General features: G+C 47.7%; 7 protein-coding genes across 7 annotated transcripts; all 7 read right to left on the reverse strand.

Moving 5' to 3' along the window:
- Positions 1-2,461: 2,461 nt before the first annotated feature.
- On the reverse strand, positions 2,462-3,262 carry H6S33_001839 (uncharacterized protein; the record flags this gene model as incomplete). The annotated part of the gene is made up of 3 exons (XM_044833210.1): positions 2,462-2,822; positions 2,876-2,904; positions 2,969-3,262. Coding segments are annotated over 3 exons (684 nt in total), but the record flags the coding sequence as incomplete, so codon positions are not given.
- Positions 3,263-10,389: 7,127 nt separating this feature from the next.
- Positions 10,390-10,923, reverse strand: H6S33_001840 (uncharacterized protein; the record flags this gene model as incomplete). Its single annotated transcript, XM_044833211.1, has 1 exon — positions 10,390-10,923. A coding segment is annotated over one exon (534 nt), but the record flags the coding sequence as incomplete, so codon positions are not given.
- Positions 10,924-11,531: 608 nt separating this feature from the next.
- On the reverse strand, positions 11,532-14,733 carry H6S33_001841 (uncharacterized protein; the record flags this gene model as incomplete). Its single annotated transcript, XM_044833213.1, has 1 exon — positions 11,532-14,733. A coding segment is annotated over one exon (3,202 nt), but the record flags the coding sequence as incomplete, so codon positions are not given.
- An 85-nt stretch (positions 14,734-14,818) lies between these two features.
- On the reverse strand, positions 14,819-16,377 carry H6S33_001842 (uncharacterized protein; the record flags this gene model as incomplete). The annotated part of the gene is made up of 1 exon (XM_044833214.1): positions 14,819-16,377. A coding segment is annotated over one exon (1,559 nt), but the record flags the coding sequence as incomplete, so codon positions are not given.
- A 602-nt stretch (positions 16,378-16,979) lies between these two features.
- On the reverse strand, positions 16,980-20,169 carry H6S33_001843 (uncharacterized protein; the record flags this gene model as incomplete). Its single annotated transcript, XM_044833215.1, has 1 exon — positions 16,980-20,169. A coding segment is annotated over one exon (3,190 nt), but the record flags the coding sequence as incomplete, so codon positions are not given.
- An 85-nt stretch (positions 20,170-20,254) lies between these two features.
- Positions 20,255-21,819, reverse strand: H6S33_001844 (uncharacterized protein; the record flags this gene model as incomplete). Its single annotated transcript, XM_044833216.1, has 1 exon — positions 20,255-21,819. A coding segment is annotated over one exon (1,565 nt), but the record flags the coding sequence as incomplete, so codon positions are not given.
- A 523-nt stretch (positions 21,820-22,342) lies between these two features.
- H6S33_001845 (uncharacterized protein) lies at positions 22,343-24,841 on the reverse strand (the record flags this gene model as incomplete). Its single annotated transcript, XM_044833217.1, has 1 exon — positions 22,343-24,841. One exon carries the CDS (start codon positions 24,839-24,841, stop codon positions 22,343-22,345), a length of 2,499 nt encoding a protein of 832 aa, XP_044693906.1.
- Between the last annotated feature and the right edge of the window lie 31 nt (positions 24,842-24,872).

Genomic DNA, 24,872 nt, shown 5'->3' on the forward strand with positions numbered 1-24,872 from the left:
ATACTGTTAAGTGGGGCTATCATCAGCAAACCTACAGCCTTCACCTGACACTCGGTAGGTAAACTACCTCTCCAGAGATACTGCAAGTACTCCTAGCGAGTTTTGACGTACGGTTGTCCACCCCAGCGCATACTAGTCCGTCCAACGTGTCCCGATACCTAATCCTAGTGCTCAGCGCAACCCGGACATCAGTCCAGTCACCAAAGAACACCAGTTACTCGCTGGTATATTCTGACTGCTTCAGTAGGCTCTGGGATAGAATGATTACCCTGAGCCCTCCTGACGTTGCCGGATCGGGTGCTTTGAAACCTGGCTTACACCCGGCGTACCGATTCCTATATGCCAGCACCATATTCTCTCCAGGCATACACTTCTCTGCCGTACCGGCCTCTGGTATTCACAATTCCTCCATGAGATTACCAAAAGATCACTCGTACGATGATCTCTACTGCCTCCAAAGCACTTGCGACTGCACTTTTAGAATTGGTGTATTCAACACCGTGATCCTCTGCCTAATACTAAAACAAGACGCTATTTAACACCCTAACTAACACTAATATAATATACGGAAAAGAACAAATCCCCCACTATCTCACTTAGCACTCGCGATTGTTCAACACATCCTGCTCCCTCCTACCTTTTGTAATCCTCTGCTACAGGTAATTCCGGCTCCTCTTCTTCCTCCTCCCCCTCCTCTTCAGTGTCAATGCCAAAAAGTTGGCCATTAATAACCTCGTCCTGGGGCTGTCGGAATCAACCCGACCTCTTGTAGCACTCGTAGGTATTCTTCGAACATTTCAGAATGCAGCAAGATCCGCAGGCAGAGCTTCATCATCCTCGCTAAAACTCTCCTCCGGTATCACCTCAATAGCTACTCCCTTTCTATCTCTTATCTATTAGGATTAGCATTTAGAATACCACTGGCATTATCGACATCTATAAGTATCATACCTTTTCTCGAAGGTTATCTTTAATTACCTCCAAGGTTGGCTCCTAGTTCTGTTTACTTCTCCCCTTCCAAGTGTTGCTCATCCTGTTGAACGTTTCTACTCGAGTTTGGATATCAGTTCGGCAATCACGTATAGCTCTAGAAGCATCCGCTATTGCTCTCAAGGCACTCACCATATCAATGAGGGCCTCAGGCCATATTGTAATGGAGCCATTTCAACTGTCTGGTGTATGGGTACATACAGGGCCTGGTTACATGCTGAGAGTTATTGTTAGAAGCCAGTTGCACGTTGATAGGGAAGTCTACTATAAGCGAAAGCTCTACACCAATGATTAAGCTTACATTTGAGTAGCAGCTCATTCATGCTGGCCTCGGTTGTATGGCAACTAAGGCTGCAGGTGTTACAAAGGCTTTGACTAAGAGTGGTTGCTTTGGGTATTGGAAACACCTGCTGATGCTTAGAGAAAAAACAGGGTAGTGGTAGTATTGTTTCTGGCACCGAGGAAAGACTTCACCGGAACTTAGTGAGGAGTTAGGAGCAGAGAATAGAGGCCTTCGGAGTATAAGTACTCAGGTTCATTCTCGCCCTTCAGTCCTATTCTCTCGAGTTTTCATCAGAAAGAAAAACCAAGTTCTTATCGGTAGCAGAGCCCTTAAAGATTATTGAGTTCTAGCGATAGTATCTTTGAATAATCTGCAACCTGATTGTCTATCTTGCATGGCCATGTCTATTCTATCCTACTGTGTTTCTCTTAGAAGAGACCCCCGTTACATATACTTGCTCACAAGACTCTCATTCTGCGACTGAAAATTATCAGGGTTCAAGTAACTACCTATTGACAATGCCCGAATGCTGTTCCAGATCGCCATCGATATTAGGCAAATAAGGGTAGGGGTTATCCGCTCTAGAAATTCGGGATCCCTAACTCCTTGCATTCTTACCCCATCAAAGTATTTAAAATACAATATATCGATAATTTTCAGAGTCAGGAAGTGCAGTCGGTAGGTCTAGAATCTGTCAACAGCTTTCCTGATTGCTCTCTGGGCATCCATCATACCTCGTAATACTCTTGGAGGCTCAAAATACGTTCATTCTTCAAAATATATTCCACTTCAGCCGCCCTTGCCTCACGCCCCACAAGATTTCCAAGCCCATCTATCGTAGAGTCCGCCAAGCATCCTTTCACCTCGTGCATCAAGTGGGAATGGACACGGAAGTGCAGACTTCTGACCTATCGTTCTCAATTGTGCTTCCAGAGCACTCTTAATCCCTTTGGAGGCACTTACTTGTTTAATAACGACCTCATCAGGGTCTAATCTACACCCTACTTGGCGATTTGCAGTTGCCCACATGCTCACTACCAGTACCGAAAGTCTTGCTGCAGATGGAAAGGGCTCATGTAGAAGAGTGTGCCTCCCGATTAACATGCTACACTCCTTCTCAATCCTCTGAACCTGCACTGACAGTATATTTGGACTCCTAGAGTTAGGGACCACAGACCTTTGAGTCAATTAGCTCGAAGGAATGTCACCAGTGTTCTCAAAGATGTCGTGAGTATCCTCTGGAATACTGACCTCGCTTCCCAGAATCAAAATACCGTCGCTTTTCGGCATTGAAGCACTTTCGTCCTCTTCCCTAGATGAGGGAAGGTACTCGACTTCGTGGACTCTTTGCGATTGATGTTTACCGTGAAGTTGGCTTGAAGGAATCTGATGACTGCTCATAGACTGCTCGCCAATTACCTCACTAGGTGGTGAAGAACAATATGTCCGATAAGTGTGGAACGACTCCCCATATCGAAAGTGCTCTCTAGGATACTGAGAGTGCTCTCTAGGATACTGAAAGTGCTCTCTGGGATGCCTGGAGTGCTCCCTGGGATGGATTTTGGCTGGATGCTGGAGTGGGTGTTGCTCTCCATTGTTTACGTATTACTTTCGCGCCCCGTCGAGTTGTCCTCTGAATCGTTAGCCACTAATACTTACATGTGAAAAAGCATCAATAGCGAGCTAGACTCGAACCTGTACCATGTCTACCGATACGTTGGAAGAAGCAATGACCTCCACTACTACGCCAGTTGGTTTCCTCTGAGCACTGCTCAGTACTCTGGCAGTGGTTGGTTGAACTGTATGAGGTCTCTTTCCGACAGTTTTAGACCTCTGGGTGGGAGATGGAGGGGCTTGAGGTTCATCCTTCTGTTCATCCTCATCCTTCCTATAGCTCTCGTAGTTGTTCTCCGGAGTATCATCATAGTCTGAATGGCTAATATCACCTATTTCTTCCACCTCAGGTGCCTCAATTGCCTCAGGCTCCTCCTGTGTATCAAAATTGTCAGTATGATGCTCGGGGAGATAAAATTCTACCATTCGAGGACTACTCGTTCCAGTGGGGATTTCGGAAGAACGGAGAAGACCTTTCTAAGTTATTTGGATGGCGGTGGTCGATTGACTACTCCGAGTGCAGACTGGCAGTAGAGTCAATGGTGGGTAAGATATCTCAGATTCATCGGTTTCTCCATCTTCTGCAGGTCGTGTTGGGAGTCGTGGATGCTTTGGTGCAGGAGGTGCTGTACCGGAGAAGCGCTTGGTGGGAACCATTCTGATGATTGGTAGGAATATCTGCAGTACTCTAGAAGCACTCGCGATATCTTCAATTGGAAATCAAATCTTGGCGAGAAAATGTGCACCGCTAATCTTCATATGACAGGGATCATCCGGTGTTACCGTTATTCCCGCACTTAACCGCATCATTTATCATCACTCATTTTACTACACTTTCTGAAGTGGTACCGAGTGCTCTGAGAGCAATCTAGGAGTTTGATTCAACTTTGAAATAAAAGCAATGCAATTACTACCTGGACTAATCTAATCTGATCTAATCTAATCTAATCTTATCCGATATAACCTATCCAATGATACACAAAGGGAAATCCAAAAACACCAAATCGTACCGCATATCAGCAGCTTTCGCGAGTGGTCAGAGAGTAGTCCTAACAACTATTAAATGGTTAGTGACGATTCTGCAGGAAGAGAAGTTAGAGATTATACCAAAGGGAACTAATGATGCCCGCCATCATCACCACCACTACCGCCACCACTATCACCACCACCATCTCTAGCACTAGCAGCCACGAGTGCATCAGCAGCTCTCTTGGCTGCTATCCCAGCAGGTGCCCAGATCGTCCCGTGTAAGAAGTTTGGGTCAGCAACCCCGATACCCAAAGGATACTTCCTAAAGTATTTAGGGTCTAAATCGTCGATAGTATCCTGCTGTCTATCGCGACGCCTAACTTGAGTCTGAATTAGCCTTTGATTACTGCCATCGATTCTAGGCATATATATCCTCAGTTCTTTAGTATTTATCTGGTGATTTCCCTCCCCGTAATCCGAATCCTCTGTAGGAATATCGATCATGCTATAATCATCTTCCTGAATGTAAGAGAAAGCCGGTTTCAATAGGAGGAATTTCGCACCACCCAGGTTAACACCCATACCTTTTCTGTGGAGGACAACCAATATCCTCTGAGGCTTGACATCTGACAATTTTGAAGCGCAAGAGGAGCCTGAGGCAAGGGAGGTACCTGATGTGGAAGAAATAGTTGATACTAGCTACTCAGACTATGATGATACTCCAGAGAATGACTACGAGAGCTCTAAGGAAGATGAGGATGAACAGGAGTATGAACCTCAAGCCCTCCCACCTCATCTCCCACCCAGAGATCTCAGACTGTCAGAAAGAGACCTCATACAGTTCAACCAACCACTGCCAGAGTACTGAGCAGTGCTCAGAGGAAACCAACTGGCACAGTAGTGGAGTTCATTGCTTCTTCCAACGTATCGGTGGACGTGGTACAGGTTCGACTCTAGCTCGCTATTGATACTTTTTCACATGTAAGTATTAGTGGCTAACGATTCAGAGGACAACTCGACGGGGCGCGAAAGTAATACGTAAACAATGGAGAGCAACACCCACTCCAGCATCCAGCCAAAATCCATCCCAGGGAGCACTCCAGGCATCCCAGAGAGCACTTTCAGTATCCTAGAGAGCACTCTCAGTATCCTAGAGAGCACTTTCGATATGGGGAGTCGTTCCACACTTATCGGACATATTGTTCTTCACCACCTAGTGAGGTAATTGGCGAGCAGTCTATGAGCAGTCATCAGATTCCTTCAAGCCAACTTCACGGTAAACATCAATCGCAAAGAGTCCACGAAGTCGAGTACCTTCCCTCATCTAGGGAAGAGGACAAAAGTGCTTCAATGCCGAAAAGCGACGGTATTTTGATTCTGGGAAGCGAGGTCAGTATTCCAGAGGATACTCACGACATCTTTGAGAACACTGGTGACATTCCTTCGAGCTAATTGACTCAAAGGTCTGTGGTCCCTAACTCTAGGAGTCCAAATATACTGTCAGTGCAGGTTCAGAGGATTGAGAAGGAGTGTAGCATGTTAATCGGGAGGCACACTCTTCTACATGAGCCCTTTCCATCTGCAGCAAGACTTTCGGTACTGGTAGTGAGCATGTGGGCAACTGCAAATCGCCAAGTAGGGTGTAGATTAGACCCTGATGAGGTCGTTATTAAACAAGTAAGTGCCTCCAAAGGGATTAAGAGTGCTCTGGAAGCACAATTGAGAACGATAGGTCAGATATAACGTGGGTCTATGCACGATGGACTATAGTGCCAAGGAATACAACCTAGGCAAGAACGTAGTAGAAGATATTCGTAACTATGGACTATGAGGTGGTTCAATCCTGATCCGAGATCCAAGACGAGCCCTATGACGTAGCGTAGAACAAAAGTAGTATTCATGAAATAAATACAGAAGAAGAAGAAGAAACTTATATTGCTTTGAAGTACAAGACTTATCGCACGCCGATCCAACCGCCTAAAAACAAAACCGAACCGAACCGAAAAGAAAAGAGAAAGAAAACCAACAAACCCGAACAAACAAACAAACAAGAACAAAACGAACACGAACAAAGTCAAGAAATTTCAAAGACAACACGCAATCAAAGAAATCCAACGACAAGGAAAGATAACCTATCTCAGCGGACTCAAGCGCTGGATCCATCAAAAACAAAATTAAAAACAAAACAAACATAACAGATAAAAGGAAACTTCCCTTCCTAATCCCGTCCCTAGTCATTTTCTTCCATCCCCTCTTCCAGGTCCGCTTCCGCCTCCGCCGACTCGTACCATTTCGAGAGTTGAGATTTCTTTGCAAATTGTAGGATGAGGTCCGTTTTCAGGTTTGTAAACATCCAGTTTTCCCAGGTCATCGCTCCGGGGATTTTCTCTATCAGAGGGACGCGGATTCGAGCCCACGCTGGGCATTCGATGAGTGTGTGTTTCGCTGAGTTTTCCGTACCACACTGGCATGGTTCGGGGTCTGTGTGTGCTGCGTGTTTGTCGATTCGGATGGTTTGACATCGAATTCGAAAAACCTTTTTCGCTTCTGTGAGAGTAAGTTTCGCAATCTTGGGAGGGGGGCGGAATTCCCCCCGATGGTGGTAGTTAGGTATTGGTTGTGTATTCCATTCTTCTAACAGTTGGTCGCGTAATAGTTTGTTTTGATTCCACTTGTCTCTCATATTTCCGGGGGTTTGGTACGGGAGTAAGAGGGAGGCGATTCGGTGCAGGCCTGTCCCTTTGATGTTTGCTTCTCTGTATGGCAGGAGCTCGATCAGGGATTCATTGTTGGGGTGGGTTGCATCGGTGCAGAGTATTCTGGTTCCGTACTTTCTTGAGCGATATGTCAGGAGGTGTTCTAGGGGGGGTAGGCCTGCTTCTCGGAGGAGTTTAGCTCTCTTAGTCCATCGTGGTAGGCCTGTAATGACCCGGGCGGCTTCATTGTATAGTGGTTCGAGGGATCTTATAATGTGGTCTGCGCCAGTCCACCAAGCCTCGGATCCGTAGAGCAGACTTGGGAGGAAGCCTTGTGTTATAAGGTGGTGAATTGTTTTAACTGTTATGCCTGGCAGGCGGGCAGTGTTTCGAATCTGGTGGAGGGCTTTCAGGCCTTTTGCGATCGCTGCTTCGATGTGGGGCCGGAAGGAGAGGGTCAGATCTATCCAGACTCCTACATATTTGAGCCTTTCCTTGGGGTATATATTGGTATTGTTGATTTTAACTGGAAGTCGCGGTTGTTGTGTGGATGATGTGGTGGGCCGGAAGAAGATCAGGTCGGATTTATCCCGGTCGTATTTAATTTGGAGTGGCTCGGCTTTTATTAGTCTTTCTCTCATTCGTTCCTCCATTCTCTTAATTGTAAAGCCTGGTGTTTTGGATATTTGCACCAGCGCATCGTCATCGATATAAGTTGTGTCCATCTCTTTCGGGCTGCTTGTTGGGTCCAGGATTACTCCGGCATAGATCATAAATAGTACTGGGGACATGGGGCTACCTTGCGGCACTCCAGAATCATAGGGCTGTGGTTCCTCTAGCTCATGGTTAAATTGGAACTGTAGTTGTCTACCGGTGTTGAATTCCTTGCACCATTCTGTTAAGTAGGTAGGGAATTTTTGTTGGTGCATGATTTCCGCGAGGAGTAGGTGGTCGACACAGTTAAATGCTCCTTGGATATCGTTGGTTAGGATCGCTGGTCTGTCTCGCCGAGCGATTCCGGTACTGTTTTTCAGTAGTAGGTTTTGTTGTATTGGTGTTAAGGTTTTCAGGAGGGCGTCGATTGCCGAGATAGTTGGTCTTCCTCCAAATTGATTCGCTGAGAGTGTGCCTAGGATTTCTCCAGCGGTGCAGAGTCTTCGAGCCACTATCTTCTCTAGGATTTTGCTGAAGCATTGTAGAAGGGAAATGGGCCGGTAGGCTTTTGCTTCATGATAGTTTGCTTTACCGGGTTTTGGGATCGGGATACACTTAGCTATTTTCCATTCCGCTGGGTGTACTCCGTGCCGGAGCATGGCGGAGAACATGTCCTGAATTAGAGTTGTGTTTGCTCTGACTATTGCTTTAATAAATGTGTATGGAATACCATCCGGGCCGGTCGCCGAGTGCGCTGGACAGGAGTCGATTGCTTTATTAAGTTCTTCGGGGTTGACTATGTCGAAGGTGTTGCTAAGGTCAAAAGAGGGGGGTCTAATGTTTAGGGGGGGATGGTCGGGGGACGTCCGTTTTGAGGGGAAAAGTTGGGCTCTTAGAGCTTGACACTTCCCCGCAAACGTTTCTTCACCTTGTATGGTTGGTATAATTGTGTCTCTTCTCCTTCCTGCGTTTAGGATTCTCCAGACCTCACTACCTTTCGCCTCGTTTATCGTCTTTTCCCGCTGGTCCACTTTTGCTTTCCGGATCATGACTGTCCATTCTCTGCATGCCTTCCGGTGCTACTCCACATGGTTGGGTTTCCTTGTATTTCTCGCCTTCCTTTCTGCCGCATTTACCCTTGCCTTCATTTGTTTCATCTCGTCTGACCACCAGGAGCTGGCTCTTACCCCCTCCTTCGAGAGTGAGGTTACTATACTGATTATTGACCTGACCAGTTCTAGGAAGAAATCGACAGTTTGTTCCGTATGTTCCTTAGTTTCCCATGCCTCTGCAGGGAGGAAAATGTTTGACATGTGGTTCTCCAATAGCTTCCAGTCTGTTTGTCTCCACATCCGTCTTGGTACAAATGGTGGTTTTTCCAAGTGTAGATGAACGGAGGTTCTCCCGTGGTCTGAGCCTGCTCTGTAGGGCTCAGTGCTCCATCGTAGATTGTGGTCGAGGGTTGGGCCTTTCACAAATGTAAGGTCGATGATTGTAGGCCTTTTCCCTCTGTCTTTGGGGAAATGTGTAAAGACGCCTGGTTCATTCAGGAGGGTCAGTTTCTGTCGGGTTATCCATTGTTTTAGTCGTGCACCGTTGGCGCGGTCTGCTCGGATGTTGTTCCTATATTCATGTGATATTACTCCGTACCACATTTGATGATGGCAGTTGAAGTCTCCCATTACTAGGCAGTTGTCGAGGGTTTGGATTGTTTTTGCTATTTGGGCAAAGGGGCCGCTTCGGCCTGGGGAGTATATATTTAGGATTTGGGTTTTCTTGTTCTGGATTTCTACCGTAATCGATACTATGAAATTATCGTATGTGTAATGGTGTTTTGGTTTGAGGTTGGCATGTTTGCGGACGTATGTTGCACATTTTGTGTTGGTGTTGCTGGCTGTGAAAATATAAAAGAGATTTGATTCTGGTGGGTATCCCTCTGCTGAGGTCCATGGTTCTTGTAATAATAGGAAATAAATGCTAGCGTCTGTTTCCGCTTCTTCTACCGCCGCCTTGGTGATAACTTCGCTCCGTGCACAATTGAGTTGGTGTGCGAGCGCGGTGGTTCGAGGCCTAAGCATTATTTGTCATGTGTTGGTCGTCTTCGGGAACGGGTGTGGCTCCAACCGGGGCGGTAGCTGGTACTTGAACTATTGGAAGCAACTCTTGAACGGGTGCGACCGGTGGGTCTTGAGCGGGTGGGGCATTTTCCTTCCCTTTGTTGAGGAATCGGCGCTTGGCCCTTTCGGGGCATGCTGGGTCGGAGGCCTTATGAGCTCCTTTGCAGTTCAGACATCTGATTGGGGTATGGGTGCATCTATATCCTCCCTGGCATTGATTGCATGGGTGGAAACTGGTGAGGTGATCTCCGGCGCAGTGGCCGCATTTCCCATTGTTCTTACATTTCTCCTGGCGGTGGCCGTATTCGAAGCACTTCGCACACTGGGTATCCGGGAAGGTTGGGAGGAAAGCCTCAATGTGGCAGTTTCGGTTGAAGAGGGATAGGAATTTAACTCCTAGTGTTTCCATTGTAATTTGTCCTGTGAGCGCGATGACCATTGACGAGTGGGTTTTCTCCATTCGAGTCTCTGCTCTGGAGATCCAGCGGGGAACCTGGGCAAGTTGGAAGTTCTCTCCATAGTTGCTTCTGATTTCTGATGCTACCAATTGTCCCGCCTCAATGCCCTCCCCGACCGTTGTGGGGATTCCATGGAGGAGAAACTTTGACCATTTAGAGTTAGTGCGGATGACAGCGACCGGTATCTGTAGGGTGAGGAGGGCCTCCTCAATTTCTTTGGCATATTCCATTGCCTTTGTTGCAGGGGTAACGAATTTTGTTTCCAAGATGAAGTTATCCTTGGCTGTTCTCCTTGCTGAGATGAAGTGGCAGGATTCGTCCTGGATTCTTGCATTGACCAAGGTCCTGATCTCGGAGGAGTTGACGTCGGATGGGGCAGTGGTTTCAACAATGATTTCTCTGTTGATTTTGGTGTACTCTGGTTTGAAGATGGGGTCCGCTTTTGGCTTTGCAGGCTTCTTTCTTTCGACCAACTGGAATTTCTGGGCAGGGACGGCTGCCGAGGCCACGGCGGCCCAGGTGCCTGCTTTCCATCCATGGGGTGGGGCTTGTTGGGGGGGTGTGGGTGGGGGGGCCTGAGGAGCTGCCTATGGCGCTGCTTGGGGAACTGTTTGTGGGACCGCTGGAGGGGGCATTCTCTGTCCTTGCGGTTGTTGTGGTTTTCGCTGTTGTTGCTGTTGTTGCTGTTGTTGCGGTTGCTGCGGTTGCTGCGGTTGTGGTTGTTTATTGAGGAGCGCGTGGATCGCCGAATGCATATTGGTGATCATGTTTGTCTGCGCCTCGATTTGATGTTTCAGTGTATCCACTGTTCTCCGGAGTGTAGTCGTTTGCTCTTCGAGGATTTCAATCCTGTCGGAGGGCGGGCAGATCCGGCTGGTGGCATGTCTGATGGCCCAGGTAATATAGTTCAGGTCCGTCTGGGTGTGAGTGTCCTGGGGAACAATGCTCGGGTAGAGGTAGTCAACTCTTGGTTGATAGGGGTCGTTGTAGTCGGATTCTGTTGCAAAGGTCGAGGAGAATTCCTGTTCCTGAGCTCCGGATGGGGTTGGGTCGGGATCCTGAGTGTTCCTGTTCTGTGGGGGGTCTGCCCCTTGCGGGGAAGATTGGGTGAAGAAGGACTGAAGTGAAGCTTGCTGCGACATGATTGAATGTCCAGTTCTTCTGGCGGCGTAGAGTGATGTTTCAGATAAGTTTCTTTTCCTTCCTTTCGGGAGGTCAAGGCTGGAGAATTCTTCGCTGGAAGCCAGTTTTCGTGGTGTTTCTTTCGCTAGGAACAACAAACGCGACCGTACGGTCAGGGACGAAGTGGCTCAGCCTGGTATGGTATACCAGGGTAAACCAAGAGGAGTAAAATAAAGTGTTTTTGAAGCGAGGTTTATTGTCAGGAAGTTTTGCGAGCCTTAGCGAGCCGGTAGAATACAGAAGAAGAAGAAGAAGAAACTTATATTGCTTTGAAGTACAAGACTTATCGCACACCGACCCAACCGCCTAAAAACACGAACCAAACCGAACCGAACAAAAGAAAGAAAGAAAGAAAAACCACAAACGCAAACGCAAACAAACAAGAACAAGAACAAAGACAAAACAAGCACAAACAAGCACGAACAATAACAAGGAAAATCCAGAACAACCCTTCAACCAGAAAGTCCAACGACAAGGAAAGATAACTTATCTCAGCGGACTCGAGCGCTGGATCCATCAAATCAAAGAATAAAAACAATTTTTAAAGAGTAAAAGGAAACTCCCCTTCCTAATCCCGTTCCCGGTCATTTTCTTCCATCCCCTCTTCCAGGTCCGCCTCCGCCTCCGCCGACTCGTACCATTTCGAGAGTTGAGATTGTTTCGCAAATTGTAGGATGAGGTCCGTTCTCAGGTTTGTAAACATCCAGTTTTCCCAGGTCCTCGCTCCGGGGATCTTCTCTATCAGAGGGGCGCGGATTCGAGCCCATGCTGGGCATTCCATAAGTATATGTTTTGCTGAGTTTTCCATCCCACACTGGCATGGTTCGGGGTCTGTGTATACTGCGTGTTTGTCGACTCGGGTGGTTTGGCACCGGATCCGAAATACTTTTTTTGCTTCCGTTAGGGTGAGTTTCGCAATCTTGGAAGGGGGGCGGAATTCCCCCCGGTGATGGTAGTCCGGTATTGGTTGTGTGTTCCATTCTTCCAACAGGTGGTCGCGTAGCAGTTTGTTTTGGTTCCACTTATCTCTCGCATTTCCGGGGGTCTGGTATGGGAGTAGTAAGGAGGCGATTCGGTGTAAGCCTGTTCCTTTGATATTTGCTTCTCTGTATGGGAGGAGCTCGATCAGAGATTCATTGTTGGGATGGGTTGCGTCGGTGCAGAGTATTCTAGTTCCGTACTTTCTTGAGCGATATGTCAGGAGATGTTCTAAGGGGGGTAAGCCTGCTTCTCGGAGGAGTTTGGTTCTTTTGGTCCATCGTGGTAGGCCGGTGATGACCCGGGCCGCTTCATTGTATAGTGGTTCGAGGGATCTTATAATGTGGTCTGCGCCAGTCCACCAAGCCTCGGATCCGTAGAGTAGACTTGGGAGGAAGCCTTGTGTTATAATGTGATGGATTGTTTTAACCGTTATTCCTGGCAGGCGGGCGGTGTACCGAATCTGGTGGAGGGCTTTAAGGCCTTTTGCGATCGCTGCTTCGATGTGGGGCCGGAAGGAGAGGGTCGGATCTATCCAGACTCCTACATATTTCAGTCTTTCCTTGGGGTGTATATTGATATTGTTAACTTTGACCGGAAGTCGTGGTTGTTGTGTGGATGATGTGGTGGGTCGGAAGAAGATCAGATCGGATTTATCCGGGTCGTATTTAATTTGGAGTGGTTCAGCTTTTATTAGTCTCTCTCTCATTCGTTCCTCCATTCTCTTGATTGTGAAGCCTGGTGTTTTGGATATTTGTACCAGCGCGTCGTCATCGATGTAAGTAGTGTCCATCTCTTTCGGGCTGCTTGTTGGGTCCAGGATTACTCCAGCATAGATCATAAATAGCACCGGGGACATGGGGCTACCTTGCGGCACTCCAGAATCATAGGGCTGTGGCTCTTCTAGCTCATGGTTGAATTGAAACTGTAGTTTTCTGCCGGTATTGAATTCCTTGCACCATTCTGTTAAATAGGTAGGGAATTTTTGTTGTTGCATGATTTCCGCGAGGAGTAGGTGGTCGACGCAGTTAAATGCTCCTTGGATATCGTTGGTTAGGATCGCTGGCCTGTCTCGCCGAGCGACTCCGGTACTGTTTTTCAGTAGTAGGTTTTGTTGTATTGGCGTTAAGGTTCTCAGCAGGGCGTCGATTGCCGAGATGGTTGGTCTTCCTCCAAATTGATTCGCTGAGAGTGTGCCTAGAATTTCTCCAGCGGTGCAGAGTCTTTGGGCCACTATCTTTTCCAGGATTTTGCTGAAGCATTGTAGAAGGGAAATGGGCCGGTAGGCTTTTGCTTCATGATAGTTTGCTTTACCGGGTTTCGGGATCGGGATACACTTAGCTATTTTCCATTCCGCTGGGTGTACGCCGTGCCGGAGCATGGCGGAGAACATATCTTGGATTAGAGTTGTGTTTGCTTTGACTATTGCTTTAATAAAGGTATAAGGAATGCCATCCGGGCCGGTAGCTGAGTGCGCTGGACAGGAGTCAATTGCTTTATTAAGTTCTTCGGGGGTGACTATGTCGAAGGTGTTGCTAAGGTCAAAAGAAGGGGGTCTAATGTTTAGGGGGGGGTGGTCGGGGGACGTCCGTTTCGAGGGGAAAAGTTGGGCTCTTAGAGCTTGGCACTTCCCCGTGAACGTTTCTTCACCTTGTATGGTTGGTATGATTGTGTCTCTTCTTCTTCCTACGTTTAGGATTCTCCAGACTTCACTACCTTTCGCCTCGTTCATCGTCTTTTCCCGCTGGTCCGCTTTTGCTTTCCGGATCATGACTGTCCATTCTCTGCAAGCCTTCCGGTGTTCCTCCACGTGATTGGGTTTCCTTGTGTTCCTCGCCTTCCTTTCTGCTGCATTTACCTTTGCCTTCATTTGTTTCATTTCATCTGACCACCAGGAGTTGGCTCTTACCCCCTCCTTCGAGAGCGGTGTTACTATGTTGACTGTTGACCTGACCAGATCTAGAAAGAAATCAACAGTCTGTTCCGTGAGTTCCTTGGTTTCCCATGCCTCTGCAGGGATGGAAATGTTTGACATGTGGTTTTCCAATAGTTTCCAGTCTGTTTGTCGCCACATTCGTCTTGGTACAAAAGGTGGTTTCTCCAAGTGTAGGTGAACGGAGGTTCTCTCATGGTCTGAGCCCGCTCCGTAGGGTTCAGTGCTCCATCGTAGGTTGTGATCGAGTATTGGGCCTTTTACAAATGTAAGGTCGATGGTTGTGGGCCTTTTCCCTCTGTCTCTGGGGAAATGCGTAAAGACGCCTGGTTCGTTCAGGAGGGACAGTTTCTGTCGGGTTATCCACCGTTTTAGTCGTGCACCATTGACGCGGTCTGCTCGAATATTGTTTCTGTATTCATGTGAATTTACTCCGTACCACATTTGATGGTGGCAGTTGAAGTCTCCCATTATTAAACAATTATCAAGGGTTTGGATTGTACTTGCTATCTGAGCGAAGGGGCCACTTCGGCCTGGGGAGTATATATTTAGGATTTGGGTCTTTTTGTTCTGGATTTCTACCGTAATCGATACTATGAAATTATCGTGTGTGTAGTGGTGTTTTGGTTTGAGGTTGGCATGTTTGCGGACGTATGTTGCGCATTTTGTATTGGTATTGCTGGCTGTAAAAATATAAAAGAGATTCGATTCTGGTGGGTATCCCTCTGCTGAGGTCCATGGTTCTTGTAATAATAGGAAATAAATACTAGCGTCTGTTTCCGCTTCTTCTACCGCCGCCTTGGTAATGAGTTCGCTCCGTGCACAATTGAGTTGGTGTGCGAGCGCGGTGGTTCGAGAACTAAGCATTATTTGTCATGGGTTGGTCATCTTCGGGAACGGGTGTGGCTCCGACTGGGGCGGTGGCTGGTACTTGAACTATCGACTCCTGGACGGGTACGGCCGGTGGGTCTTGAACGGGTGGGGCGTTTTCTTTTCCTTTGTTAAGGAATCGGCGTTTGACTCTTTCGGGGCATGCTGGGTCGGAGGCCTTATGGATTCCTTTGCAGTTCAGACATCTGATTGGGGTGTGGGTGCATCTGTATCCTCCCTGGCATTGATTGCATGGGTGGAAGCTGGTGAGATGGTCTCCGGCACAGTGACCGCATCTCCCGTTGTTTTTGCATTTCTCCTGGCGGTGGCCATATTCGAGGCACTTTGCGCATTGGGTGTCTGGGAAGGTTGGGAGGAAGGCCTCGATGTGGCAGCTTCGGTTAAAGAGGGATAGGAACTTAACTCCTAGTGATTCCATTGTAACTTGTCCTGGGAGCGCGATGACCATTGATGAGTGGGTTTTCTCCATTCGAGTCTCTGCTCTGGAGATCCAGCGGGGAACCTGGGCAAGTTGGAAGTTCTCTCCATAGTTGCTTCTAATTTCGGATGCTACCAGTTGTCCTGCCTCGACGCCTTCTCCGATCGTCGTGGGGATTCCGTGAATAAGGAACTTTGACCATTTGGAGTTTGCCCGGATGGTAGCGACTGGTACTTGTAGGGTGAGGAGAGCCTCCTCAATTTCTTTGGCATATTCCATTGCCTTCGATGCTGGGGTGACGAACTTTGTTTCCAGGATAAAGTTATCCTTGGGTGTTCTCCTTGCTGAAATGAAGTGGCAGGCTTCGTCCTGAATTCTTGAATTGACTAGGGTCCTGATCTCGGAGGGATTGACGTCGGATGGGGCAGTGGTTTCGACAATGATTTCTCTGTTGATTTTGGTGTATTCTGGCTTGAAGAGAGGATCCGCTTTTGGTTTTGCAGACTTCTTTCTTCTCTCAACCACCTGGAAATTTCCTTGGGCAGGGCCGGGGGCCGAGGCCACGGCGGCCCAGGTGCCTGCTTTCCATCCACGGGGTGGGGCTTGTTGGGGGGGTGCGGGTGGGGGGGCCTGAGGAGCTGCCTGAGGCGCTGCTTGGGGAACTGTTTGGGGGACCGCTGGAGGGGGCATTCTCTGTCCCTGCGGTTGTTGTTTTCGCTGTTGTTGCTGTTGTTGCTGTTGTTGTGGTTGCTGCGGTTGCTGCGGTTGTGGTTGTTTGTTGAGGAGAAGGTGGATCGCCGAGTGCATACTGGTGATCATGTTTGTCTGCGCTTCGATTTGGTGTTTCAGTGTATCCACTGTTCTCCGGAGTGTGGTCGTTTGCTCTTCGAGGATTTCCATCCTGTCGGTGGGTGGGCAGATTCGGCTGGTGGCATGTCTGATGGCCCAGGTAATGTAGTTCAGGTCCGTCTGGGTGTGAGTGTCCTGGGGAACGATGCTTGGGTAGAGGTAGTCAATTCTCGGTTGGTATGGGTCGTTGTAGTCGGATTGTGATGCAAAGGTCGAGGAGAATTCTTGTCCCTGAGCTCCGGAAGGGGTTGGATCGGGAACCGGAGTATTCCTGTTCTGCGGAGGGGCTGTCCCTTGCTGGGAAGATTGGGTGAAAAAGGACTGGAGCGAGGCTTGTTGCGACATAATTGAATGTCCAGTTCTTCTGGCGGCGCAGAGTGATGTTTCGGATAGGTTTCTTTTCCTTCCTTTCGGGAGGCCGAGGCTGGAGAATTCTTCACTGGAAGCCAGTTTTCGTAGGTTTCTTTCGCTTGGAACAAACAGAACGCGACCGTACGATCGGGGACAAAGTGGCTCAGCCTGGTATGGTATACCAGGGTAAACCGAGAGGAATAAAAATAAAGTGTTTTTGAAGCGAGGTTTGATATCAGGAAGTTTTGCGAGCCTTAGCGAGCAAGGAGAATACAGAAGAAGAAGAAGAAGAAACTTATATTGCTTTGAAGTACAAGACTTATCGCACACCGACCCGACCGCCTAAAAACACGAACCAAACAAAAGAACGAAAGAAAAGAAAACAACAAACACAAACAAACAAACACAAACAAAAGCAAACACGAACGAACATCAACAAAAATAAGGAAATTTCCAGAACGACACTCAACCAGAAACAATCCCAACGACAAGGAGAAATAACATATCTCAGCGAACTCTGGCGCTGGATCCATCAAAACGAAATAAAACCAAAGTTAAAAAGGTACAAAGGAAACCACCCTTTCCTAATCCCGTCCTTAATCATTTTCTTCCATCCCCTCTTCTAGGTCCGCCTCCGCTTCCGCCGACTCGTACCACTTCGAGAGTTGAGAGTTTTTTGCAAATTGTAAGATAAGGTCCGTTTTCAAGTTTGTAAACATCCAGTTTTCCCAGGTCATCGCTCCGGGGATCTTTTCTATCAGGGGGGTACGGATTCGAGCCCACGCCGGGCATTCCATGAGTATGTGTTTCGCTGAGTTTTCCGTACCACACTGGCATGGTTCGGGGTCTGTATATACTGCGTGTTTGTCGATTCGGGTGGTTTGGCACCGGATTCGAAATACTTTTTTTGCTTCCGTAAGGGTGAGTTTCGCTATCTTGGGAGGGGGGCGGAATTCCCCCCGGTGGTGGTAGTTCGGTATTGATTGTGTGTTCCATTCTTCCAACAGGTGGTCGCGTAGTAGTTTGTTTTGGTTCCACTTATCTCTCGCATTTCCGGGAGTCTGGTATGGGAGTAGTAGGGAAGCGATTCGGTGTAGGCCTGTTCCTTTGATATTTGCTTCTTTGTAAGGGAGGAGCTCGATCAGGGATTCATTGTTGGGGTGGGTTGCCTCGGAGCAGAGTATTCTGGTTCCGTACTTTCTTGAGCGGTATGTCAGGAGGTGTTCTAAGGGGGGTAGGCCTGCTTCTCGGAGGAGTTTAGCTCTTTTGGTCCATCGTGGTAGGCCGGTGATGATCCGGGCCGCTTCATTATATAGTGGTTCGAGGGATCTTATAATGTGGTCTGCGCCGGTCCACCAAGCCTCGGATCCGTAGAGTAGGCTTGGAAGGAAGCCTTGTGTTATGATATGATGGATTGTTTTGACCGTTATGCCTGGCAAGCGGGCTGTGTATCGAATCTGGTAGAGGGCTTTAAGGCCTTTTGCAATCGCTGCTTCGATGTGGGGCCGGAAGGAGAGGGTCGGATCTATCCAGACTCCTACATATTTCAGTCTTTCCTTAGGGTGTATATTGATATTGTTAACTTTGACCGGAAGTCGTGGCTGTTGTGTGGATGATGTGGTGGGCCGGAAGAAGATCAGGTCGGATTTATCCGGGTCGTATTTAATTTGGAGTGGCTCAGCTTTTATTAGTCTCTCTCTCATTCGTTCCTCCATTCTCTTGATTGTGAAGCCAGGTGTTTTGGATATTTGTACCAGTGCGTCGTCATCGATGTAAGTAGTGTCCATCTCTCTCGGGCTGCTTGTTGGGTCTAGAATTACTCCAGCATAGATCATGAATAGCACCGGGGACATGGGGCTACCTTGCGGCACTCCAGAATCATAGGGCTGTGGTTCTTCTAGCTCATGGTTGAATTGAAACTGTAGTTTTCTGCCGGTATTGAATTCCTTGCACCATTCTGTTAAGTAGGTAGGGAATTTTTGTTGTTGCATGATTTCCGCGAGGAGTAGGTGGTCAACGCAGTTAAAAGCTCCTTGGATGTCATTGGTTAGGATCGCTGGTCTGTCTCGCCGAGCGACTCCGGTGCTGTTTTTCAGTAGTAGGTTTTGTTGTATTGGCGTTAAGGTTCTCAGCAGGGCGTCGATTGCCGAGATGGTTGGTCTTCCTCCAAATTGATTCGCTGAGAGTGTGCCTAGAATTTCTCCAGCGGTGCAGAGTCTTTGGGCCACTATCTTCTCCAGGATTTTGCTGAAGCATTGTAGAAGGGAAATGGGCCGGTAGGCTTTTGCTTCATGATAGTTTGCTTTACCGGGTTTCGGGATCGGGATACACTTAGCTATTTTCCATTCCACTGGGTGTACGCCGTGCCGGAGCATGGCGGAGAACATGTCTTGGATTAGAGTTGTGTTTGCTTTGACTATTGCTTTAATAAAGGTATAAGGAATGCCATCCGGGCCGGTCGCCGAGTGCGCTGGACAGGAGTCGATTGCTTTATTAAGTTCTTCGGGGGTGACTATGTCGAAGGTGTTGCTAAGGTCAAAAGATGGGGGTCTAATGTTTAGGGGGGGATGGTCGGGGGACGTCCGTTTCGAGGGGAAAAGTTGGGCTCTTAGAGCTTGACACTTCCCCGCAAACGTTTCTTCACCTTGTATGGTTGGTATGATTGTGTCTCTTCTTCTTCCTACGTTTAGGATTCTCCAGACTTCACTACCTTTCGCCTCGTTCATCGTCTTTTCCCGCTGGTCCGCTTTTGCTTTCCGGATCATGACTGTCCATTCTCTGCAAGCCTTCCGGTGTTCCTCCACGTGATTGGGTTTCCCTGTGTTTCTCGCCTTCCTTTCTGCTGCATTTACCTTTGCCTTCATTTGTTTCATTTCATCTGACCACCAGGAGTTGGCTCTTACCCCCTCCTTCGAGAGCGGTGTTACTATGCTGACTGTTGACCTGACCAGTTCTAGAAAGAAATCAACCGTCTGTTCCGTAAGTTCCTTGGTTTCCCATGCCTCTGCAGGGATGGAAATGTTTGACATGTGGTTTTCCAATAGCTTCCAGTCTGTTTGTCGCCACATTCGTCTTGGTACAAAAGGTGGTTTCTCCAAGTGTAGGTGAACGGAGGTTCTCCCATGGTCTGAGCCCGCTCCGTAGGGTTCAGTGCTCCATCGTAGGTTGTGATCGAGTATTGGGCCTTTTACAAATGTAAGGTCGATGGTTGTGGGCCTTTTCCCTCTGTCTCTGGGGAAGTGCGTAAAGACGCCTGGTTCGTTCAGGAGGGACAGTTTCTGTCGGGTTATCCACCGTTTTAGTCGAGCACCATTGACGCGGTCTGCTCGGATATTGTTTCTGTATTCATGTGAATTTACTCCGTACCACATTTGATGGTGGCAGTTGAAGTCTCCCATTACTAGACAATTATCAAGGGTTTGGATTGTACTTGCTATCTGAGCGAAGGGGCCACTTCGGCCTGGGGAGTATATGTTTAGGATTTGGGTTTTCTTGTTCTGGATTTCTACCGTAATCGATACTATGAAATTATCGTGTGTGTAGTGGTGTTTTGGTTTAAGGTTGGCATGTTTGCGGATGTATGTTGCGCATTTTGTATTGGTATTGCTGGCTGTAAAAATATAAAAGAGGTTCGATTCTGGTGGGTATCCCTCTGCTGAGGTCCATGGTTCTTGTAATAATAGGAAATAAATACTAGAGTCTGATTCCGCTTCTTCTACCGCCGCCTTGGTAATGAGTTCGCTCCGTGCACAATTGAGTTGGTGTGCGAGCGCGGTGGTTCGAGGCCTAAGCATTATTTGTCATGGGTTGGTCCTCTTCGGGAACGGGTGTAGCTCCGACTGGGGCGGTGGCTGGTACTTGAACTATCGACTCTTGGACGGGTGCGGCCGGTGGGTCTTGGGCGGGTGGGGCGTTTTCTTTTCCTTTGTTAAGGAATCGGCGTTTAACTCTTTCGGGGCATGCTGGGTCGGAGGCCTTATGGATTCCTTTGCAGTTCAGGCATCTGATTGGAGTGTGGGTGCATCTATATCCTCCCTGGCATTGATTGCATGGGTGGAAGCTGGTGAGATGGTCTCCGGCACAGTGACCGCATCTCCCGTTGTTTTTGCATTTCTCCTGGCGGTGACCGTATTCGAGGCACTTCGCGCATTGGGTGTCTGGGAAGGTTGGGAGGAAGGCCTCGATGTGGCAGCTTCGGTTAAAGAGGGATAGGAACTTAACTCCTAGTGTTTCCATTGTAACTTGTCCTGGGAGCGCGATGACCATTGATGAATGGGTTTTCTCCATTCGAGTCTCTGCTCTGGAGATCCAGCGGGGAACCTGGGCAAGTTGAAAGTTATCTCCATAGTTGCTTCTAATTTCGGATGCTACCAGTTGTCCTGCCTCGACGCCTTCTCCGACCGTTGTGGGGATTCCGTGAATGAGGAACTTTGACCATTTGGAGTTTGCCCTGATAATGGCGACTGGTACTTGTAGGGTGAGGAGAGCCTCCTCAATTTCTTTGGCATACTCCATTGCCTTTGTTGCTGGGGTGACAAACTTTGTTTCCAGGATGAAGTTGTCCTTGGGTGTTCTCCTTGCTGAAATAAAGTGGCAGGATTCGTCCTGAATTCTTGCATTAACTAGGGTCCTGATCTCGGAGGGATTGACGTCGGATGGGGCAGTGGTTTCAACAATGATTTCTCTGTTGATTTTTGTATATTCTGGCTTGAAGAGAGGGTCCGCTTTTGGCTTTGCGGACTTCTTCCTTCTCTCCACAACCTGGAAATTTCCTTGAGCAGGACCGGGTGCCGAGGCCACGGCGGCCCAGGTGCCTGCTTTCCATCCACGGGGTGGGGCTTGTTGGGGTGCGGGTGGGGGGGCCTGAGGAGCTGCCTGAGGCGCTGCTTGGGGAATTATTTGAGGGACCGCTGGAGGGGGCATTCTCTGTCCCTGCGGTTGTTGTTTTCGCTGTTGTTGCTGTTGATGCTGCTGTTGGTTTTGTTGTGGTTGTTGCGGTTGCTGCGGTTGTGGTTGTTTGTTGAGGAGAAGATGGATCGCCGAGTGCATACTGGTGATCATAGTTGTCTGCGCCTCGATTTGGTGCCTCAGTGTATCCACTGTTCTCCGGAGTGTAGTCGTTTGCTCTTCGATAATTTCCATCCTGTCAGTGGGTGGGCAGATCCGGCTGGTGGCATGTCTAATGGCCCAGGTAATGTAGTTCAGGTCCGTCTGGGTGTGAGTGTCCAGGGGAACGATGCTTGGGTAGAGGTAGTCAATTCTCGGTTGGTATGGGTCGTTGTAGTCGGATTCTGTTGCAAAGGTCGAGGAGAACTCCTGTTCCTGAGCTCCGGATGGGGTTGGGTCGGGAACTGGAGTATTCCTGTTCTGCGGAGGGGCTGACCCTTGCTGGGAGGACTGGGTAAAAAAGGACTGGAGCGAGGCTTGTTGCGACATAATTGAATGTCCAGTTCTTCTGGCGGCGTAGAGTGATGTTTCGGAAAGGTTTCTTTTCCTTCCCTTTGGGAGGTCAAGGCTGGAGAATTCTTCGCTAGAAGCCAGTTTTCGTAGTGTTTCTTTCGCTAGTAACAACAAACGCGACCGTACGATCGGGGACGAAGTGGCTCAGCCTGGTATGGTATACCAGGTAAAACCGAGAGGAATAAAAATAAAGTGTTTTTGAAGCGAGGTTTGATATCAGGAAGTTTTGCGAGCCTTAGCGAGCAAGGAGAATACAGAGGTTGCGTAAGGAAAGAAGGAAAGAAGGAAAACAAGTAAAAGCACGAAGTAACGCCCCCTTATATATCCAACCAAAGTCCAATAATGACTAATATCTTCGCGTAACAGAAACCAAAAAAACGTAACAGAAATCCCCATTACAAATCCTACTCCCACTACACAATACCTCCTCGTCTCGTTCCAATTTATTACCTAGCCGAAATACATGGTTGCCGTTACAGATCACGCCCCCCTCTAAGGCCTACCTCCTGGTAGGCTTAGGTTTCTTTGGATAACGCTCGTGGAATCGTTTGGCGATATCAGGTGAATGTTCAAGGTCCGACAGTGGTTGCCAGGAAGCTTCATCATATCCTTTATATCGTACCAAGTACTCAAACTTCCCTCTCCGATTCCTCGAGTCCAAAATATCTTCAGCTTCCCATTCTTCCTCCCCTTCGATCTTAACCGGAGGCAGTGGTAATTGTCGTTGTCCTGGTAAAGGATCATTTGCTTCGGGGGACAATAACGAAACATGAAATACTGGATGAATCTTCATTGACCGGGGAAGTTCCAATTCGTAAGCATAGGGATTGATAATTCGTTTAACGCTATAAGGTCCAATACGTTTCCAATCGAATTTCTTAGAAGGCCGCTTCGTTAGAATGTGGCGTGTCGATAGGAAAACTTTATCTCCCAAATAGTAACTAGGAGCTGGAGTCCGATTCCTATTGGCTGACTCTTCTTGTATCCTTTGCGCTCGAAACATTTCTTCTCTCAGAAAATCCACTACATCCTTCATTTCTTTTGCAATACGATTAGCTTGATCCTCCGCCGTCGTTCGACCATGTTCCAAAGGGCCAAAAGTCATTTTTGGATTTCTTCCCGAATTGGCATAAAACGGGGAGACTTTTGTTGTTTCAGAGGCATGATTGTTTGTCGCAAATTCAGCCATTGGTAACATTCGAGTCCAATCGTCCTGTTGATAGGAAACATAGCTTCGGAGGTACTGTTCCATTACGGCATTGATTCTTTCCGTTTGTCCATCTGTTTGAGGGTGAAATGCAGTAGAGAATTTTGGTGATATTTCCAACCGATTACAAAGCGACCTCCAGAATTCTGCAACGAACTGTGTTCCTCGATCAGATACAATAGTATCTGGTAACCCATGTAACTTCCAAACATTATCGATATATAACCTCGCTACTTCCCTTGAATCCGCCTCTTTAGTTGTTGGTATTAAATGTCGCATTTTAGTTAACCTATCCACCACAACTAAGATTGCATTGTATCCATCACTCTCAGGGAGATCAGTGACAAAGTCCATCGATATATCCATCCACGGTCCCTCAGGTATCGGCATAGGGCGGAGTACTCCATAAGGTGCATTGCGTGGTGCCTTGCTACGGGTACATACATTGCAATTCCTAACATACTGGTCGACATATTTTCGCATTTGTGGCCAGTAATATTCTCGGTTTAGAAGTTCCAATGTCTTTGCTCTACCCGGATGTCCTGCGGATAGTTTGTCATGATGTTCTTTTAGGAGCCTTAGCCGAAGGTCATTGTCATTTGGTACATATAGCGTGTCTCGGTAAAGTAGCCGACCGTTGTTATCTTCCGTACATTCGGCAAGCGAAATTTTATTCGAGTGGCGAACGCCATTCCGAAGCATAGCGAGGATCTCATTTGGGAAACTATCAACTTGGTAAGCTTTTGAAAATAACTCCTCTACAGTGGACGCTCCTTCAGCGGATTCATTTGACAAAGAACCCGCGAACAAACTTAGCTTTGTATCCAAATTTTTTCGCTTCAAAATCACTTGACTCTGATGCGTCAACCGTTCATCCCCCTCTTTAGGTAGGTCACCTGACCTTCTGGTCAATGCATCTGGTTTTGTCCCCTGTTTTCCTGGCCGAAATTGTATAACGAAATCGAAGCGTGAAAGGAATTCGGACCAACGGGCTTGTCGACGATTTAATAATTTTGTTGTCATAAAATATTCAAGATTCCGATGGTCGCTAAGAACTTCAATTGGGAATTGAGCTCCCTCCAAGTGATGTCGCCATTCTTCGAAGCATGGTATGATTGCTAAAAGTTCTTTGTCATAAATCTCATAGTTACATTCTGCAGGAGAATGTTTCTTGGAGAAGAAAGCGACTGGGTGTAGGATTCTTTCGTCATCACGTTGAGACAGGATTCCTGCTGAAACATAATCAGATGCATCGGTTTCTATCACAATCTTTCGATCCGGATTAAAATGAACTAGTGTCGGTGCCATGGTAAACATCTTTTTCAAAGTTTGAAATGCTTCCTCTCTATCATCCGTCCATTCGAATTTAACGTTTTTCTTGGTCAAGGCTGTAAGTGGAGCAACAATTTTCGAATATCCTAGAATGAATCGTCGATAGAAATTTGCAAATCCTAGAAATACTTGAACATCATGGAGATTCGTCGGTGTGGACCATTCTAACACATCGATAACTTTCTTTGGGTCCATTCTATTCCCATTCGGGGTAAGAATTAAACCAAGATATTTTGTCTCTTGAACCATAAATTCAAATTTTTCAGGTTTAAGGTGAACATGATTCTCATCAAGTACCTTTAGAACCTTTCGAATGTGTTCTTTATGTTCTGATAGAGTCTCGGAGTAGATAAGGATATCGTCTAAGTATGCCGTTACGAATTGATCGAGGTAGGGACGTAAGATATCATTGATCCAATGTTGAAAGGTAGCAGGGGCATTAGCTAATCCAAACGGCATTACTGTATATTCGAAATGTCCATATCGAGTC

The sequence above is a fragment of the Morchella sextelata genome, assembly GCF_020137385.1.
Source record: "Morchella sextelata strain SCLS chromosome Unknown scls_11, whole genome shotgun sequence".
Lineage (NCBI taxonomy): Eukaryota > Fungi > Ascomycota > Pezizomycetes > Pezizales > Morchellaceae > Morchella > Morchella sextelata.